This window comes from Toxorhynchites rutilus, chromosome 3, assembly GCF_029784135.1.
Source record: "Toxorhynchites rutilus septentrionalis strain SRP chromosome 3, ASM2978413v1, whole genome shotgun sequence".
Lineage (NCBI taxonomy): Eukaryota > Metazoa > Arthropoda > Insecta > Diptera > Culicidae > Toxorhynchites > Toxorhynchites rutilus.
The window spans coordinates 164,910,987-164,932,040 of NC_073746.1; the positions used below are offsets into that span (position 1 = coordinate 164,910,987).

At 36.4% G+C, this 21,054-nt stretch overlaps 3 protein-coding genes across 6 annotated transcripts in view; 2 read left to right on the forward strand and 1 right to left on the reverse strand.

The window, feature by feature from the left end:
* LOC129780298 (6-phosphofructo-2-kinase/fructose-2,6-bisphosphatase 1-like) overlaps nt 1-21,054 on the forward strand; it is a 270,999-nt gene that overhangs the window by 67,369 nt on the left and 182,576 nt on the right. The gene's annotated exons all lie outside the window — the stretch shown is intronic.
* LOC129780299 (alpha-N-acetylgalactosaminidase) overlaps nt 1-21,054 on the reverse strand; it is a 173,307-nt gene that overhangs the window by 21,510 nt on the left and 130,743 nt on the right. The window lies entirely within an intron of this gene.
* On the forward strand, nt 192-10,238 carry LOC129780297 (uncharacterized). Of its 4 annotated transcripts, none has more exons than XM_055788376.1 (4): nt 192-6,259; nt 6,325-6,399; nt 6,451-6,621; nt 6,676-10,238. In XM_055788376.1, exons 3-4 carry the CDS (start codon nt 6,478-6,480, stop codon nt 10,003-10,005), a joined length of 3,474 nt encoding a protein of 1,157 aa, XP_055644351.1. In that variant the 5' UTR covers nt 192-6,259; nt 6,325-6,399; nt 6,451-6,477; the 3' UTR covers nt 10,006-10,238. The 4 variants fall into 4 exon arrangements, with proteins under 4 accessions (XP_055644351.1, XP_055644352.1, XP_055644350.1 ...); XM_055788377.1 differs by having other exon boundaries at nt 6,454-6,621; XM_055788375.1 differs by having other exon boundaries at nt 192-6,399.

Consider the following 21,054-nt stretch of genomic DNA (forward strand, 5'->3'; position numbering starts at 1 on the left):
TAGAAGCATACCATCCTACGAGAATATTCTGAGATGGTGGAGTGATGGAATTGACCCATCTGGTCATGGGAACCATTTTAAATTTCAAGAAATTTACGATAATGGACAAGTCCTAAGGCTAATATTTTTCGGAGGCGATAGAATGTCAATTTTATCATTTGAATTAGAAGCATACCATCCTATGAGAATATTTTGAGATGGTGGAGTGTTGGAATTGACTCATCTGGTCATGGGAACCATTTGAAATTTCAAGAAATTCACAAAAATGGACAAGTCCTAAGGCTGATATTTTTTGGAGGCGATGGAATGACATTTTTTTCATTTTAATTAGACACACGAGTCTTTCCATTAGTCATCAAACCGGCATCTACTGCTAAAATAATCGTTTTTGAATTTGAATGGCGGCTTCAAAAATTGATCGTTCATAACAAGAAAGTCAGCTTAAGTCGACCAATTAATTTGCTTCGATGGCTAATGAATCGCGGCTTAAATGTAAATCAGCTTACATCTCTGGACCAAATATTACATCGGTCAATGAAAAAATATTCAAAAAGAAAATAATTTTTTGGGTCGAATAAACTAAGTTTCTCTAAAATTTAGCCGATCAATATTATAGTCCAGTTCTAGATTTTCTTAGTCGAGCCGGATAGGCGCCGATTCCAAAACGTGATTAACCCATTCCAAAATATTGTTTCATGTTTTATTGTAAAATCTCATCATATTCTCACAAAAAAGTGCTTAAAAAATTAAGAATATTTGAGAAAATATATGAGGAAACGAATTTTTGATCGGTTGAGCAACCTACAACATGGGATAGTCTAGTATTTTCGGAAATGCTAGTCGATATTAATTTTCAGTTCGCGAAATCGATGCATCGAGAACACTTCTTAACCATGACTCGAGACTCCCGGCTTAAATTTACGAAAAAAAAGTTGAAATCGACTATTATCGAGTGATATTAATCATTCGACTTTGTTCCGATTTTCTGAATAAGAAACCTCCTCAGATCAGTCTCGTTCAGACGACTTGAAGCTGAAGTATTTTTATTATAAGTAAACGTATGCTTTCAAGTGATATAAATCTTACAATAGGGTTTTCTTTGCGACTCCTTGGTAGTCAGAGGTAATACCTAACCCACTGAGTAATGGAATTCAAGTTCTCCTCTCAGATTGAGCCTAGAGAAAAATATCTTGTTCTGCAAATTGTTATTAATTTAAATCTTATTTCGCCATACTTTTTCCCGTGAGTATTCACTTTAAATGAATAGAATACGTCCTACAATCAGTAGATCAATTAGGCGTAATTATATAAAAAAAAACTGTATTGATTTTTTCCTGGATCTAACCGCGTTGTCATCACTTCTGGTAATGATCGATTGTTCATTTTCATTCCTTTTTCTCCACTTCTGTCATACATATACATCTACTACTGAATCCACTGAACGCGAATTTAGCCTTCGTAACTTCCGTGAGCAACCACTTGCAACTTATTTAACACTAGATTTACCAGACCAGTCATTTTGACTGGTCGTGCAATTTCAATTTAAAATTCCTACGACATATTACATTTGCTTTCCGAAATGATGTTATGACTTTTGTAGCTATAAGTAGAAAAAACATTTTATAAACTTAATGTTACTTAATATTTATTACTAACAAATATATTTTTTTGTTATTGACATTTAAACCAGTACCAGTCAAACTGACTGGTGCATGTTTCTATGAAGAAATGTATGAGAGCGTTTTAATTTCAACATATTTTGACAGCAATTGTCAGCCCCTGAAAATGTTCTGCATATTTAGAAAATGCAACCAGCATACCTCTGGAATGTTCAGATGTGGAAAGTGAATTATACGACAGCGGCGATGATTTGTTAGATAGAAAAATTGATTCTCAAGGAAGTGATGATAACAGTGCTATTATCGAGAGTAGTGATGAGGAAATTCCTGATGATGACAATATAGATGAGCCAAGCGACAGTGGTTGCGTAAAAATTCCAATCAAGCGTACCAAATCAGCAAACTGAAATTGCTTTAGACGGAACTATTTGAACGAGAATTGAAGAAGGAGGTGTTGCTGGTAGATTACTAGTTCATAGTAATTTCAAAGATGTACACGGTCCAACAGCACATGCTGAAAGAAATATTATGAACGGGAATCTAAGTAGTGCGTTCCAATTACTGATTGATAACCATATTTTGGAACATATACGAATTTGTACAGAGTTAGAAGCCTCTCGAGTTTTGGAAAAAAGTGGACAATTACACAAGAAAAATTGAAGGCATCTCTTGCAATATTGTGCGCGCGTGGGGCGTACGAAGGAAATAGCTTCAAACAGGGGATGAACTTATATTACCGGGGATAAGCAACTTTTTCCATCGGAGGCCAGATGCAGATTTACTCAGTATTTTCCAAACAAACCCCATAAATTTAGCATAAAATTCTAATTGGCGTCTGATGTAGAGACGAAATATGTGATAAATGGCTTTCCTTATTTAGGAAAAAGCGAGACTCGAAATGCATCAATCCCCCTATGCAAATTTGTCGTAATGAAATTTCTTGAACCGTATACCATGAAGGAGCGTAAAACTGATATTTTTTACAAGTATTCCTTTGGCGTTAAAATTAAGATCTCAAAATACTTCGTTGCTTGGAACGATACGCGCTTCTATTGGCAACCAGACATATTTTGGCGTCGATGTCACTGATCGAATGGAAATCAGGTTCCAGAAGGTGACCACTTCAACTGTTTTTCAATAATTTAGTTTCAGCCGGAAGAAATAGCTGGATATTGAACAAAACATAACAGGAGAAAATATCTCACGAGAAGACTTTCTGTTTCAATTAGCAAAAGAACTTGCTTCAGAATATCAGACTTCAAGGCAAATACCACACGAAGCTGATATACCAACTACAAATGGCACTGTTTCTGTACGCAAATGGTGTCAAATAGAATATTTTAATAACAATAAGACTACAAATATTTGCAATAAATGCAAAAAAAGTCTATGTAGAAAGTGTATACACTGCAAAATCTATTGTGAGCAACAAACTGTAAACAATTAAGTGTTTTGTTATTTGACAATGTCTATTAGTCCATTTATCTATCACAATTAATATTGTTCAACTTATTTTCGCCATTTGATAAGTAATAGTACAGACTGGAACCACAATATTCATTTTTTCTTATACACCAGTCATTTTGACTGGTGCTGGTAGAAATAGGTATATATAAATAGCTGGTAAATCTAGTGTTAACACGGGGTCGTTTCCATACTAGGCGGTACAGGATAGTCCCGATCTTCTGAACAGACTTGAATGAACTAAAAACATCCGTAGCCGATCGAGTCAACTAGAAAAATAAGCTAGCGGCGGTCGCCGTTGGCCCCATTTTTCTTGTTGAAAAAAACCGGCGTCGACATTTTCAAATATGGCGTCGACCGCCGAAATTTTTGACGACAGAAGTGTCTGTCTCCTGGTCTGCTATACATTTTCTGTAGGCGTTAAGATCAACACTGAAAAATATTTCGACATAAAAAAGCGCAAAATAAAAAAAATACTAAGTCAGCGCTATTATCTTAAGTCACCAAAGTGAAGTTGTGTACTCTAGCTTCTTCTTCTTCTTGGATGGCACTACCGTTCCAGTGAAACTTTTGCCTTCTCAACGCAGCATTACTTGCGTCATTTTTATTAGTAGTGCTTGGTTGAGATTTCTATGCCGAATAACACGCCTTGAATGTACTCTGGAGGGGCAAGCTCTAGAATACGCGTGACCACAGTGCAAGCCGGAAGAATTTTCTTTCACGAAAAATCCCCCGACCAGAACGGGAATCGAACCCGAACCCCCGGCATGATAGTGTGGGACGCTAACCACTCGGCCACGGGAGCACGTACTCTAGCGCCGAATCGTAATGAAAATATTCGGTGGCGGAGTTGCGCCGTGGCGAATTTTCGTTCGGCAATGAAACGATTGCGATGAGTTGTGATGATATTGAAAGTGGAATACAGCTGGAATCCGACGAATGCATGGAAATTGAGGTAGGTTCAGTTTGTATTAATCTATGACTTCAGTAAAAATTTTATTACGACAAAATTAATTCATAATAAAAATTGCGCTTTTTTCTGTGTGGCATTCATACCCCTGAGTTCACTTTTTAAAAACATGAATAGAAACTATTGCTACATGTTCTTTAAATGTATTATTAAAAGAGCTTCTGAATGTTTCCACCAGAACCCAATGATAAATGGGTCTGAAAAGTTGAACGAATTGGTATGAAAATATGGAGAAATTTGCGTTAGTGATACTAAAGCCTATGATCATAACGCGAAATCCAACAGTCACATAATTTCCGTTGTTTCCTATTATAAGAAGAGATGTCGACCAGGAATATCATTTCATAATCAAAAGGGATGAAACACGGTACGTGGAATGGATTCAACGGATAAAAATTGAAAATCATCCGGCTAAGCAGTTTAAATTTCAGCATGTCGATATTCTACTAAGTAATTATCATCAATTTTCACGTATTATTTTTTTCAGAAACAAAACGTTTAACTAAACTATTAATTTGTATGGCTCGAACCTTGGCGATGGTAATTGAGGACAGGTTAAAAACTCTCAAGCCATTATTGTTCACCTGTTCAACACAAACGAGCAGCAATTCATTTAATCCTCGACGACCAAACGATTTTCTCCGGCAGCGAAATTGAAAATATCGACAGATCAAGAAATCATGTCTATATATTTTTTATCTGCTTCTATAGAAATTTCCCACCCTAATTAAAATAAACATTAGAGAAAATCAATTTGAGTATTTTATGCGTCTGAATAAACCACAAAAACGTAAACATCGATTAAATTTTCTTCTACGCTTCATCTGATTCGCTACTCAAAAGTGTCGTTTGACTGACCGATGAAAAAACACTTTCGTACGAAAACGAGGATAGGGCAATTCGTTCGAACGAACGATGTTCGAATGTTCGAACGGATAGATTTCTTTCGTACGAAACCAAGGATACGAATGAGGCATTCTTTCGAACGTTTTGTGTTCGTTCGAAAACAAGAATAAGGGTGTTTATTTTTTTGGTTCGTTAAGTTAGTGTATAGAATAATATTAGGTGATTAATAGCAGTAATAGACGATAATATCTACTGTTTGCGCCACGCGGAGCGAGCGCATACGTGTTGCGACATGACCTGTCATTCCATTGCATCACCCAGAGACGTGCGAAAGTGAGATGAAAGCAGTATCAACACAACAAACGAATATCACCCGAGCTATCCGAGCGAAGCCGACAGGACAAATACCCCACCAGAGCAGAACATGATCCATTCCACGACGATCCATTTCGTTTGGAACACTAATTTTCCGTACACCAGCCGAAACAATTTCTATCCTTTTCATTCAATCGCATCACCGAGAGACGTGCGAAAGTGAGATGAAAGCAGTATCAACACAACAAACTAATATCACCCGAGCTAACCGAGCGAAGCCGACAGGACAAACACCCCACCAATTTCAGGGAGTATAAAAGTAGCAGAGCAGCATATGATCCATCTTTATAAGTTTTTATTCACCACGTGTATTTAGAAACCATTAGAGAAAGTTATAGTGAAAATTTGGACTTTGAAAACTAGTGTCGTTTTTTCCTACAGTAAATTTAGTCAGACCCTTTCCAACCGGAGTACTATAAGGATTGAGAAATGTGTACTGTGAAGATGGCATCCTCTTATAAAATTAATTTAGAGATGTGTTTAGAAGCGGTTAACAGTTTAATTTCAACCAAGTGCCTAGAATATGATTTCAAGTTAAATTTTAAGAACATGCAAGTAATTTTGGAGCGTATGGGATTAGATAAAACGAACTATCCTAGTATGAAGGTAATCAAAAGCCTTCTAATGAAACATCGAAAATCCGTAAAACGGTTTGCTCCTGAGATTACTTTGCAGAATTGTTGGGATGCAGCGAATGATTTGATCGCTAGAGAAGAGTTGGATGAGCTATTCGAATTGAATTCTAAGAATCTGAAAGAAATTCTTGTAGAAATGGGATTAAACGAAAAATGCGCACCTAACTTAAAAAAAGTTAGGAATAACTTCGCTTGTAATCCAACATATAAGAAGTATCGTGCAGAACGAAAGGTGAGAACCCTTATAATTGTTATAAGCTTCCTGAAATTAATAAAACTATTTTGAAATTTTCAATGTGAAATCATTTCCGCAGAATATTGAACATTCAATTGCCGCTGAAAGTCATAACGTAAGTGTAAAATATCAAATTGCTTTGAAATAGTCACGCCATACAGTAACTTCAAATTTTTATAGATCGATAATTTCAAAGAATGTTCTTTTGAGAATGAAAGTGCCTGCTTGCCACAAGACTGCGTTGGAGTTCATGAAGTAAGATGACATTTCTATTTATTAATTCATGTATTAATAGTTGTTATTTAGCAGCTTTTATTAAATAAAACAGATCATATGTCCGAAACAAACTCATCTCCTTCACGTGTCGAAACAAGAACATTATCATTTGTATCATTTGACACAAACGATTTCGAGGAATTGGCCGACTCTCAAAGTACTACTTTTGACGGCGTTGATAATACGGGAAAAGATAACGAAGTAAGATGACATTTCCAATTAATTATTCATGTATTAATATGTATTATTCTTCAGCAACCTCCATTCGGATTTTTATTGAAAGGAACAGATTTATCGCGTGTCGAAATAAAATCATTATCCGTCGAGTTTCCTGCAAAAGTATGTAAGAAAGGAATGGAACTTAATGCTCCAGAAATTGAATGTCGCATTTTTGAAACATCAGTAAGTCAAATGCAAGAGAGATCAACGAACGACATGCAAGACTCGATTGTTTCATTTGATACCAATGATCTTGAAGGATCGACCAAATCACAAGATACTACTTATAGCAGTGATGTAGATGTAACTGAACTTGTGTTCAATACAACGGACTTTGAAAACCTACGAAAAGAGATAAAAGAAAAAGGCAACAGTAACAGGATCAAATACAATGTCAAGGTTGCGGAATGTGGGGCAACTGCCACAAAAAGACTTTATAGTGGTGCTTCAATTTACGAGTGTTCTTTTTACATCAACAAGAAGAACATTGAAATGTGTAAACATTATGATCAACATAATATAATGCAAAGCAAAACCAAGGTTGGCGATGCTAAATATAAGCAACAAAAGCATAGAAGGCCTTTTATAGTGGCCTTAGAAGATTTGTTAAAAATCAAATATGAAGAATTCAATATCTATTGTATAATCAATATAAATTCTCATAATTGCAACAAATCTGGCTGGCTATTTTATGGTGTCTGCGCTCACAAGACCTGCAGATCTTATCGTTTCAAAATTGTTTCTGTTACGGATGGTGATAACATATATAAAGTCGATGTCTATGTTAATGTCGCTATGACCCTGATACACGGGGAAAACCTGAAAGCGGCATATTGCAAAGGAGTAAAAAGAAACATAAATATGAAAAAACTGCAGCTCCAAAAACCACTTGAATTACGAACTAAGTTGATCAACGAAAAGAAAAAAAGGGAACCATTCGAGAAGGTAGACATTGTCAGCAAAAATGTATTGAAAAAAATTAGCAGTGAAGCTAAATCGAAGCTTAACAGGGATATTGATGATTTTCAAGATTTGATAAAAATGTCTGAGGATAACGGATCTTATATCAAAAATGTGTTTAGAAAGCCCTTTGGTGTAATTTGTTTTAATACAAAAATGTTCAAAGAGCTGAGAAAAAACAAGACTTACAGTCCTATTTTCTACATGGATGGTACTGGATCGGTTGTACGATATTCAAAAGCTGAGAAGCGTGTTCAAATATATGTTTTGGTCGCATACAATTACCGGTCAAATTTTAGTGTACCCGTAACAACCTTTGTGACTGAAAGCCAAAAAACAGTAGACTTCCACAATTGGTTGAATATATTTCGTGCTTCGTACGAGTCAGGCAGCTCTATGAATAAATTGAATAAAATAGCGAGAATTGTTAGTGTTGATTGGAGCTGGTCACTGATTGGTGGATTGATACGGGCTCTTAATAATCAACACCATACACTACCAGAGTATATCCGAGATTGTTATAAAGTTTGCATAAGAGAACTCAATCTCAATTTCACTATCATTCATTTATGCTACAGTCATTTCATGAATGTAGTTTCTAAGGACTTGAAATCTGCTCCAATCAACATAAAACATAAGTTCATGGACTGTATGCGATTGGCTGTACGTGCTACAAACTTAGTGGACTTAATCGATCTGTTTATCATTATGACATGCATTTTTGGATCTGCAAATGAGAACCGAATGCTTGAGACATCACTAAAAGAACTAGATGCAAAAATTAATGATAGAACAAGCTTCGATTCAGAAAGCGCTGGTAAATTTGATTATACTGGCATCGGTGAACCAGAAATTCTAAAAAAAGATGAGGACAAAATCTTCTTGGGATCGCCTTTTTATGCGTTGTTAAAAGAAACATTTGAAACAACATTAAAACAAATAGATGATCTCAGCCAAGGATCACAGAACCCACTGTATTTCAAAGGATTCTTGGAAGATGTCGCCTTGAAAAAATACATGCCTGTGGTTTGTTTGTGGTCAAATATAATAGTATCTCAAATTGACTCGAATCCGGATACTATTTCAAACGCAAGGGTTGAAAGCTTCTTCCGAACATTGAAACACAATGTTATGAAAGGTCAGCTCTACGAAAGAATAACACATTTTCTTCGAAAACTACAATCGTATATTGAATCTCTGTTCCACTTTTCCGACTTTGACATTGAAGATATATACGCTACTGATAAAGGAATAAGTAATGCTAAAAAACGTCAAGATGATAGAATCGCAGAATATGACAGATTTGTCGGAAACGTAGAAGACATAGAGGACGAATGGCATAGTCCATACTTTCAAAAAGATGCTTCAACCCACTTGTTCAAGAAGAAAAAGAAGCAGGAAACTAACAGCTTAAACACACAACTTGAACAATCAACACAGAAGCACCCAGATTCAAAGGAAAACAGTGATAACAACAGAAAAAGATCATTAGAAGAAGATTTAGAAACTACCTGTAATCTGTCCTCTATTCATCAATTCATTGACAAAGGATTTGAATTTCCAGTTACCACCAAATGGTATTTCGGTGAGTTTCCTTCAGAATATGAGAGCATAGGAGTAAGTAGTATGATTGTAAGCTCAGAAATGCTTCAAACGCTCGATGCACATACATATATGGATGGAGAAACCTTAGATGCGATAATTGCAGTGGCCATAAAAGAATGTGAGGTCGAAAGCGTAAAATTGGTATCAACTTACATGTCGAGAAACTTGTTTGATACAACTCAACTAAAAGAAGTATTGGATAGGAAACGAGATTATGTTTTACCAGTTCTAACCAATACATCGGGAGTATGGGTGGTTCCTTTGAATGTTAGAGCTGGGCAAGCACCCACCAAGCAAGTTGGAAGAGGGAACCATTGGGTTCTCTTCATTGCTGATTTTATGAATAGAGAAACTTTTTATTTAGATCCTCTCGAAACAGCATCCCCATATTTGAAGGACGTACAAGAAGAATTTTTGAAGGCAGTAAGCTCTATTCGGAGACTTAAAAATCAACCATTTGATTCAACCAATTGGCAAAGCGGCTCGAAAAATATTGCGCACGACAAGCAAAACGACGACTACAACTGTGGTGTATATGTAGCTAAATATGCACAAAACTTTCTTTTGAAGAAACCGTTGACCGGGCTAGGAAACATGGATTCTGAGAGGAAACAAATCAAAATAAAACTCCTAAATACAGCAGTAATAAAAATTTGTTTATACTGCAGCAGCTTGAAATCACTAATTTTGTCATGTCAATCATGTGGACGGAGGTGTTGCAGTAGATGCGCCCCAAATATGGTGCTAAAAATTCCATCTACAAAACAATGTGAAATATGTTCGAAAATTAAAATGATATAATTTTTAAGTCTCATCAATAAATTTTTATATTACCTTTTAACTTGAAGTATTTTTATTTGTCCAGTTTGAGTCCTTTCAGAAACGAGATAGAATCCTGTCGTCTAAGTCAAAAATGAAAAAATTGTCATTCCATCGGCTACAAAAAATAGTTGCCATAAACCTCAACCATTCGCGTGGATTTTTTTTTAAATTTTAAATGGTTCCTATGATCAGATAGGTCAATTCCAACACTCCACCATCTCAAAATATTTTCGGAGGATAGTATGCTTCTAATTCAAATGATAAAATTGACATTCTATCGCCTCCAAAAAATATTAGCCTTAGGACTTGTCCATTATCGTAAATTTCTTGAAATTTTAAATGGTTCCCATGACCAGATGGGTCAATTCCAACATTCCACCATCTCAGAATATTCTCGTAGGATGGTATGCTTCTAATTCAAATGATAAAATCGACATTCTATCGCCTCCAAAAAATATTAGCCTTAGGACTTGTCCATTATCGTAAATTTCTTGAAATTTAAAATGGTTCCCATGACCAGATGGGTCAATTCCAACATTCCACCATCTCAGAATATTCTCGTAGGATGGTATGCTTCTAATTCAAATGATAAAATCGACATTCTATCGCCTCCAAAAAATATTAGCCTTAGGACTTGTCCATTATCGTAAATTTCTTGAAATTTAAAATGGTTCCCATGATCAGATGGGTCAATTCCAACACTCCACCATCTCAGAATATTCTCGGAGGATAGTATGCTTCTAATTCAAATGATAAAATTGACATTCTATCGCCTCCGAAAAATATTAGCCTTAGGACTTGTCCATTTTCGTGAATTTCTTGAAATTTCAAATGGTTCCCATGACCAGATAGGTCAATTCCAACACTCCACCATCTCAGAATATTCTCGTAGGATGGTGTGCTTCTAATTTAAATGATAAAACTGTCTTATCATCGGCTACAAAAAATGTCAGTTGTAATTAAAAGTTATTGGTATCTTTTTATTGGTATCTTCACCCACATACATCTGCTAGATATGTAAACCTACCTCACAAGTTTCCAAATGATCACCTTATACCTTGGGCCTGAGTTGCCATTCTGCTTGTCTGGTTGATTGAACCCACGCGACCCTTGGCTGCTGGCTGGGCTGGTGGGGTTGGTCGAATTAAAGCCCCGTGCAATTTTCGCCCAAGAAGGTAACCCTCCACGTGTGTTCAGAAGAAGGCTTCCTCCAGCGCCAGCGTAATTGCAGTGATGCCACAGCGGCGCTCATTTCGATTCAATTCAAATTTCGACACATATTTCCATTCGCATTTGCCGGAGACATCAGACAGATGCTCTTCTGCATGCCGACGAGGGGGCGATTATATGGACGAGTTGCGATCGGTATAAAGTTCTTCTAGCTGAAATGATGGACCAAATAGACCCGTGTTTGGGTCGGTCGTGATTTATTTGAGTGGGGAACGAAGCGCGTTGCACAAACTAATCCAGTGTAAATGATTGGCCCCATGACAGCAGCCAATTGAGTGCTGCTTCATAAAAAATGTGCCTCTTCGGGAATAAGGCGTGAATTATGATCATCATTGCAACATTTTCTTTTAGGATACTCATTTATTTTACTAGAATGAAGGTCTTGTGAGAACGAAACCGGTGCAATCGAAGCTTCGGACATACAGTTTATTCTTCGAGAGAAGATTGAGTTTACAGGTGGACACAAGATTAGGTTTCTAAATTTTGAATTCTTAAAATAATACTGCGAACAACGCTTGATTGGAATTCTTCCGAAAATGTTCTCGACATAATAAGCATTCCACAAATTGAATTATTGAGTCCTTTTCCATTATTTTCCTTTTCGTTTCTGAAGGAATAGTCCATTGTTTTTGAACAAATATTGAGCTTGAGCTTGAGATTGGGTAGACTGTACAATTCGTAGTTGCTCTCCGTGATTGACCTGAACCAACCAAATTGCACAAAGAACACACAGAATGACGCTTGGGACTAGCAAATCATTCTCGTTGTGCAATTTTCGGTGATTCGAGCTTTAAATTGTCAATAACGACGCCGGCCACGTCCTTACAGTCACCAGGGGATGGGAAGGAATGTTAGTATGATATTCGCCGCCCGAAGGCCAGAAGGGTCGCCTCTATAGCGTGGTTCCCTAGCGTTTATCATGGGAGGGATTGTTGTTAGTGGGAATGGTTAAGAAAAATCAGGATTCACTGCGGTAAGTGATGTGATTATGTAAATGCGAACAATTGACCTCTCGACAAAACAAAAATCCGGAAATCTCATGTGTTACAACACGCGGCATAGATTATCTTTAGGTATCCTGAGAAGGAAAACCTTAAAAATTGATACATTTTATATAATATATATTAATATATTCTAGTATTCATTCGATATACCTTTCATCGGTATTCAATCGCCTTGGAGGAGATTCAATAGTGGGAAACCTGATAAGGTAACCGAGAAAACTCCTCCAAGGCCAACCGATCCGGCGATATGTTCTGTTATTCATCACACATACTCTGAGCTTGATCACGAACATCACCTCACGGTGAAAACGAGATGAAGTGTATATAACCTTGCATACAAAACATCTCGCCCCCACCGACGCTCGTAATGAGGCCCTCTGTATCACACTTCAATCCGGAACGCTACTCCTAATGATCTCCGATAATCGTTCGATTAATCGATTAATAGAATAATTCCCACAGAAACGATTATTAATCGAACGAACACTGTGCAACCAATAATCGAAGCGAACGAATTATTTACGTCGAATAACCGATTCAAACCTAGAGAGAAAAAAACGTACGGCCGCTGCAGTTTTATCCTGAAATTAAATCACCATCTCCGACGCTCCCATAAACTCGCAAACGAAACTCAATGCCGTCAACGCGATTAACTGTTGAACGAATAATTTAAAAAAAATCGGGGATCACTAGCTACTCTCTTTTCATCTGCTCCCCAAAACTGTTTCATGCTTATATCCATTCTTCCTGAATAACTTCCGTCGTTCCTTGACACATTGCACATTAAATTATGCCCTCCACCATCATTGCGCGGCATTTCTTACGAGAGAAAACTGCTAGACTTTTGGGAGAGTGTATGGAAAAACACGCGCAATATCTCCTGTCTCAATTATTCATAGCTGCATACTAGAGATGGGCAAATCAGCTCATCATGGTGAGCGGCTCAGAGCCGTTCAGCTCATACAAGTGAGCTGTTCATTTGGAACAGCTCTTGAGCTCAGTTGAATTTTGCAGTTGTCCACACAATTGCATATGAAACGTAATCACCATGGGACATTGCATAGTCTGCATTTTCTTAATAGACGGAAAGCAAAAAATAAACGAATTTAATTTGTAATTGTACAAAAACTAGAACTGATATGAATTATAATAATATAATATACAACAAATACTGAATGCTGAAATCCAACATAGAAGATGCTTAGGATATGCTGAACTTAAACAACAGAAAAACCAGCAGTAGCCAAATAAAATGCCTCCAGGAATATTGGCCGAGACAACGTTTTTTGAAAAAACCATCGAGATTTTTTTTTGCATCCGATGATATAAAAATAAATCCACTAATAGGTGCAACGAGAAATAATTATTTACGATCACAAAGGTAACAAAAGGACCAGTATCAATCATCAACATTTATGCCGAGTGGTTTTCTGAATTGTTTTGATTCAGCACGCGGAAATAAATGTATGTGTTTCCACAGTAATGTTTAAATAACAATGTAATGTATAAAATTTATTTATAAGCATATAATAATGTTTATTATTTTGTTTGGCCATATAAGAAAAATTTAATGATGTAACGAACGATTGAATATCTTCAAAACAAAAACCTTTTTTCCTATCTGGCATCTCTGCTAAAGCTAAAGTACGAAGAGGGATACACGAAAACAAACTGACGTCATGCCATGAAGCGCGGGAGACGAAAAATCCTTTCGCGTCTCGCAATTCACTCTCTGCAGCTTTTGCGCTCCACAGCTATGCTGCTCAACAGCTCAACAGCACAGCAGCTCAACAGCTCAACAGCTCAACAGCTCAACAGCTCTTCAGCTCAACAGCTCATCAGCTCAACAGCTCAACAGCTCATCAGCTCAGCAGCTCATCAGCTCAACAGCTCAACAGCTCATCAGCTCCAGCTCCGTAATGAGCTGATGAGCTGCGTTTTTTTGATTGCGAGCCGATCCGAATCCGCTCACTAAAGGGTGTGTCACATCAAATTGCATCACGGAAAAAACGCTGTAGAAATTTAATTTTTAGGAATTATATCTTCAGCTTTCGCTTGTAATCAGATAAGAGTGTATAGATCACGTTGGCCATGCTTCACTGTCAATTTTTCGTAAATTTGGAAAAATATCGTCGAACGAAAAAGAGCGTCGTGAATTAATCCTGTGCACTCATTTCGAGAATCCGGAGTTGTCACATCGGGACATCGGTAAGATGCTGGGAATCGTCCAATCCACGGTCAGCAGAGTACTAAAACGATACTTTGAGAACCTAATCATCGACCGGAAGGTGAAGAACGGCAAAAAGGGATGCTCCGTCAGTGAAAAAGATCACAAGCGCGTAGTTAAGCAGTTTAGACGTGATCCGAGAAGTTCGGTCCGGGATGTCGCCAATAAGCTGAATTTGTCAAGTTCATTCGTCCAGCGGACCAAGCAGCGGGAGGGCCTGCGTACATACAAGGTTCAGAAGGCTCCTAACCGCGACGAAAGGCAAAACATGGTGGGGAAGACGCGAGCCCGGAAGCTGTACACCGAAATGCTGACGAAGCCGCATTGCCTGGTAATGAACGACGAAAACTACGTCAAAGCGGACTTTCGTCAGCTGCCGGGCCTGTTGTTCTTCTCCGCGGAGGACAAATTCAGCGTTCGGGAGGAGATTCGCAAGTAGAAACTATCCAAGTTTGCCAAAAAGTACATGGTGTGGCAAGCGATCTGCTCTTGCGGAAAGCGGAGCGCCCCCTTCGTGATGACCGGCATGGTAAACGGGCAGGTTTACCTTAAGGGGTGCCTACAGAAGCGCCACTATTGAAGCAGCACGAGGGCCCGACCATCTTCTGGCCGGATCTCGCTTCGTGCCACTATTCAAAGGACGTGTTGGAGTGGTACGAAGCCAACGGGGTCACCTTCGTGCCAAAGGAAATGAACCCGCCCAACGCGCCGGAGCTTCGCCCAATAGAGAAATATTGGGCGATTATGGAGAAGGCCCTCCGGAAGAACCCAAAAGTTGTCGGAGGCGGACTTCAAGAGAAAATGGATTTTTGTTAAAAAAAAAACTACAACCTGACGTTGTACAGAACCTTATGGACGGGGTAAAGAGGAAGGTGCGAGTATACGGGCTTGGGCTCGAAGTATGAATAAAAAGAAAATGCCAAAAGTTGTTTAATAGTTTTTATTTTACTGTCTAAAATTTTCAAAAGGATCGGTCTACTGGGCGAATTTCTACAGCGTTTTTTCCGTGATGCAATTTGATGTGACACACCCTTTATGATGAAGCGATTCGAATGAACAGCTCATGAGCGGATGGCACATCTCTACTGCATACACAGATGCAAGTGTAAACGAACATACGAAATTAAAAATATATTCAAAATTTTCCTTTCGCTGCTTTATTATTTGAGTATCAAATGTCCAGCGGTCCAGCAAAGCATTTTTTCTTAAAAGCATATGAATTCCGCTATCAAAAGCTATGTAGGAAACGAAAAATAGCTTTTTTGCGAGAACACACTTGTTGTTGCCAAATCATATCTAACAATTCTAAATAGCACTGCCTATTCCTCCATCGGACCTCTACTGTCACGAAAGATCTGAGCAAACGAGAGTTACAGATGAAGAGAAATAGAGAGACTAAGAGAAGGAGCATAACATGAAGAGACTTAGCCTGATTGTATTCATCACGTCACTGGTGTAAATGCGGGTTTCATTCTCTGATGCAGCCCAATATTCTCACTGTAAACTGCTCTGCACTCCACACACACACATATAAATATTTGCGCGTGTCCATGCAGGAAATATGCAAAAATGAACGCTTAACACACTGAATCGCTAAACTTCACCACTTTCTATTGCAGCATTTCACTCCACTTCATGTAATAGAAAGCTAATAAAACATGTACAAAGGATCTTTCGATCTCTTTGAAAAAAGGTTTTCGGACCGGTTTGGAAATAAAACGTTTTAATCACACCACCGAAATAACAGAAAAAATGGAACTAAACACGGAGCGAAACAAAAACATGTCTATACACGACGACGCTCCGCGCGAGACCCCATTGTTTTTGAACAAATATTGAAACATTATTTTTCTTGCGAAGCTTTTTATTTTGAACTACCTGACCAGGCAAACTTCGTCCCGTCTTTTTTGTTATCAATACATTTATACATTGACGTTTTCTTACCAAGCGAACGTTCATATGTCCAATCGCAGAACTATTAATTGATTAATTTTCTAATATTTTTTTTAAATCGTTTTTTGTACAGGCCCAGTTACATAAGTTTAAAGGAGCCAAATTCTATAAATATATTTATAATTTTGCTTATTCTACGGATGATAGGATGGGGAGCCGATTAATTGCTAATTGACCCTTTATAATTTCCTTTTACTATAAATTTCCTAGTACTTCTACCAAAACTCGACATCTATATATATATATATATATATATATATATATATATATATATATATATATATATATATATATATATATATATATATATATATATATATATATATATATATATATATATATATATATAAGTGGATTTCTGTCTGTCTGATTCTTATGGAAACTACTGTACCGATCGACATGAAAATTTTCTATATAAAAACTATAAGTGATAGATATCCCGGATACGTCAGCAGTTTTAGCGAACCTTGGAAGTAATAAAAATTTCACAACACTTGACCTTGCGTCAGGATTTCATCAAGTACCCATGTAAAAATCTGACATTAAAAAACAGCTTTTTCTATAAATAACGGTAAATAGGAATTCGTTCGAATGCCGTTCGGTTTAAAAAACGCACCATCCATTTTTCAAAGAGTAATGGATGATATTCTTCAAGAACATATTGGTAAAATATGTCACGTTTATATTGATGACATTATCATATTCGGAAAAACACTAAATGAACACTTGAATAATTTAAAAATTGTACTAAAAACACTCAGAAAAGCGAATTTCAAAATTCAACTGGACAAATCAGAATTCTTGAAAAACGAAGTGGATTTATTAGGATTTATTGTTTCAGAACACGGCTTAAAACCGAATCCAAAAAAGGTTGAAAGCATTGAAAAATACCCAGAACTAACTAATTTAAAAGAATTGAGAGCATTTCGAAATTTTTAAGAGTGGAAGATGGCCATCGCCAAATTCCGAAGAATCAATCTAAAGCACTTTCAATCAAATTAGATGCAGAAGCACGAGATGCTTTTCAAACTTTAAAAAGTATTTTATCCTCAAACAATGTTCTAGCTTATCCAGATTTTGAAAAACCCTTCATCCTCACCACAGATGCATCAGATAAAGCTTTAGGAGCTGTGCTTTCTCAACAATTTTCCAACGGAGAAAGGCCAATAACCTTCATTTCCAGAACTCTTTCCAGAACAGAAGAAAACTACGCAACGAACGAAACGGAGATGCTTGCAGTCGTCTGGGCATTACAAACTCTACTAAATTTCATTTACGGAGCTAAATTAAAAATTTACACTGATCATCTACCATTAACATTCACACTGTCACCAAAAAACAACAACGCTAAACTAAAACGCTGAAAATCATTTTTGGAAGAGCATGATTATGAAATGCATTACAATCCTGGAAAATCCAACGTAGTAGCTGACGCGTTATCACGCATCCAAATTAACTCACTAACCCCAACCATTCATTCAGCAGAAAATGATGACACTTCATACATTCCATCAACTGAAGCACCCATCAATGTTTTTCGGAATCAATTAATTTTTTAAATCGGACAAACCTCATCGCATGAATTAAACATCTTTTTTGAAAAATTCAGTAGACACATATTTGTCGAACCAAATTTTACCCCACAATTTCTAAGAGATACACTTAAACAATTCTTAAATCCAGGAGTTGTAAATGGAATTTTAACAAATGAAAACATAATTGGTCAAATACAAGAAATATACAAAGAAGAATTTATTTCAAAAATTGTCAAAGCTAGGTTTTCACAAACACAAGTAACAGATCTGAACAATGAAGAACAATAGTTAGAAGAAATAAAAAATATTCATAACTTTGCTAATCAATGCAAAAGAAAACTCTCAACTAATCATGAAAAAGTTCTTCTTTCCAAGAATGCATAAATTAATACAAAAAGTTGTAAGAAATTGTAAAACAGAAAAACCCACAACAATTTATACCTGTAAAAACACCAATACTAAATTATCCTGGAGAAATTATTCACATTGACATATTTGTATACAACTCCAATTTTCTCTTCATATCGTCTATAGATAAATTTTCTAAATATTTAAAAATTCGACCCATCAAATCAAAATTAATTACTGACATTAAAGATGTATTACTGCAATTATTATTCGACTAGGATTCACAAATAGTCATTGATAATGAAAGCTCATTCGTTCCAATGTTGTAGAACAACGAATACTAAATCTAGGTGTTCAAATTTTTAAAACACCTGTAAACAGGTCAGAAACCAATGGTCATATAGAGAGATGTCATTCAACTATAAGAGAAATTGCTAGATGCATAAAAGCATTGAATTCCGATATGACAATACATTGTTTGATTCAACAAGCAGCCCATAGATACAATAATACCATACATTCCTTTATTAAAACACACCAAAAAATATCCCATAGGGGAAAATAGAGAAAATCTTTCATTCAACGAAATTGCAAGAATAAGAGACCAAAATAATGATAAAATTATTAAACTTTTCAAAACCAAAAAAGAAAAAATCATTCCAAAAACATTCCAACGTTATGAACCAAATTCTTATGCGTACGAAAAAACGAATTCTTACAATAAACGAATAAGTCGATATAATATTATAAAAATAAAAGAAGACCACGATACATATGTCATAGATTCAAACAACAGAAAAATACATAAAGTTAATTTGAGAAAAAAACATTACAGACTCATCATTTGTGCGTACATTGTACACTCCAAAATACACATCCACGATCTAACTAATAACCCATTGGCCATCATTCCTTTGGGAAAAGCCCAAAAAAATAGGGTATATCAAAATAATTCATCCAATGAATCTATGTCAACTTGGAAGCGCAGTAGTCAAAATTAATGAAGAAATACAAAACAATCCATATCCCAATCCATTGTACGAATTAATACAAATTAAAAATCACAAATTGTATGAAACATTTCTTAAAATTAAACCATTCACGAGAAGACAGAAACGATGGGACTCCATTGGCACCGTCTGGAAATGGATAGCCGGAAACCCAGATGCAGAGGAACCTCGAATCATCAACACTACTCTTAACTCCCTAATCGAACAAAACAACAAACAGGTCATGATCAATCAAACCGTCAGCAAACGTATTCAAGATGTCACCAACATTGCAAACCTAGTACTCTCACTGGAAAAAGAAAGGATGAAAAATCATTCAAGGGAAATTAATCAACTAATGATCCTTTCCAATCTAGACTCCCTTCAGGATCAGATAGAAGTAATAGAAGAAGCAATTATAATGGCCAAACATGGTATACCAAGCAGCAAGCTCTTATCAATCAGAGACTTCGCCAACATAGCCACATTCCTAAATAAACATGATATTCACATATCATCATTCTAGGAACTTCTTTCTCAATCAAGTGCACAAGTAACGCTTAACAATTCTCACATCGCTTACATACTAAAAATTCCACAATTATCTAAAAATATTTATGAATACAATTACATCGACTCAATTATAAAACGTAACAAAAGGATACTATTGTCCGGAAATTACTTCTTAAATATACAAACACACATATTTGAAGTCAATCAACCATGTTATAAGCAAGATAATAATTATATATGCGAAAATACATTCCTACAAATAGCATCCGAATGTGTACAACAGCTAATCCAGAGAAAACACTCAAACTGCATATATGAGAGAGTTTATTCAAAAGGCTTAATAAAACGCATTAACGAAGCAACAATATTAATCAACGACGCCATAGCAGAAATATCATCAAATTGTAGTAATTCCAATCAAATCATTAACGGATCATTTCTTGTCCAATTCGAGGATTGTGACATATACATTAATGGAGAAGTATTCTCAAATCTGGAATCAACCATACCAGGAACATCATACCATCCTACCATTGGTTTAATAGATTGAGAAACGGAATCAGTCGATGACCCTCCTGTGGAATACCTTCAAAATTCAACACTTGAGCACCGTGAGAAATTGGAAACTATCAACCTGCAAAACAATTCTTTGTCCTGGAAAATAAACTTATTCGGATCATTAAGCGGAATATCAACTATATCAATTCTAGCTGCACTTGGAATTTTTTGGTATCTTTCCAGAAACTCCACAAAAATAAACATCAAAATACCAAACAAGCAACAGAAAGACATTCCACTTACAATACGGTCTGAACCTGATGAACCAGCAAAAAAGGAATTGGAAACTTTTATCAGCATACCAACAACATTTCAAACAGCAAACAAACTTTGAGGACAAAGTCATTTGAACGGGGAAGACTTAGTGCAACCATCATAAGAACCTTTCCCGTCCCAAAAACTCCTACACACAAATTTTCATGCCGATTATTTCAGTAATTTTCAAGTCCATAAGAATCAGACAGACAGAAAGACAGAAAGACAGAAAGACAGAAAGACAGAAAGACAGAAAGACAGAAAGACAGAAAGACAGAAAGACAGAAAGACAGAAAGACAGAAAGACAGAAAGACAGAAAGACAGAAAGACAGAAAGACAGAAAGACAGAAAGACAGAAAGACAGAAAGACAGAAAGACAGAAAGACAGAAAGACAGAAAGACAGAAAGACAGAAA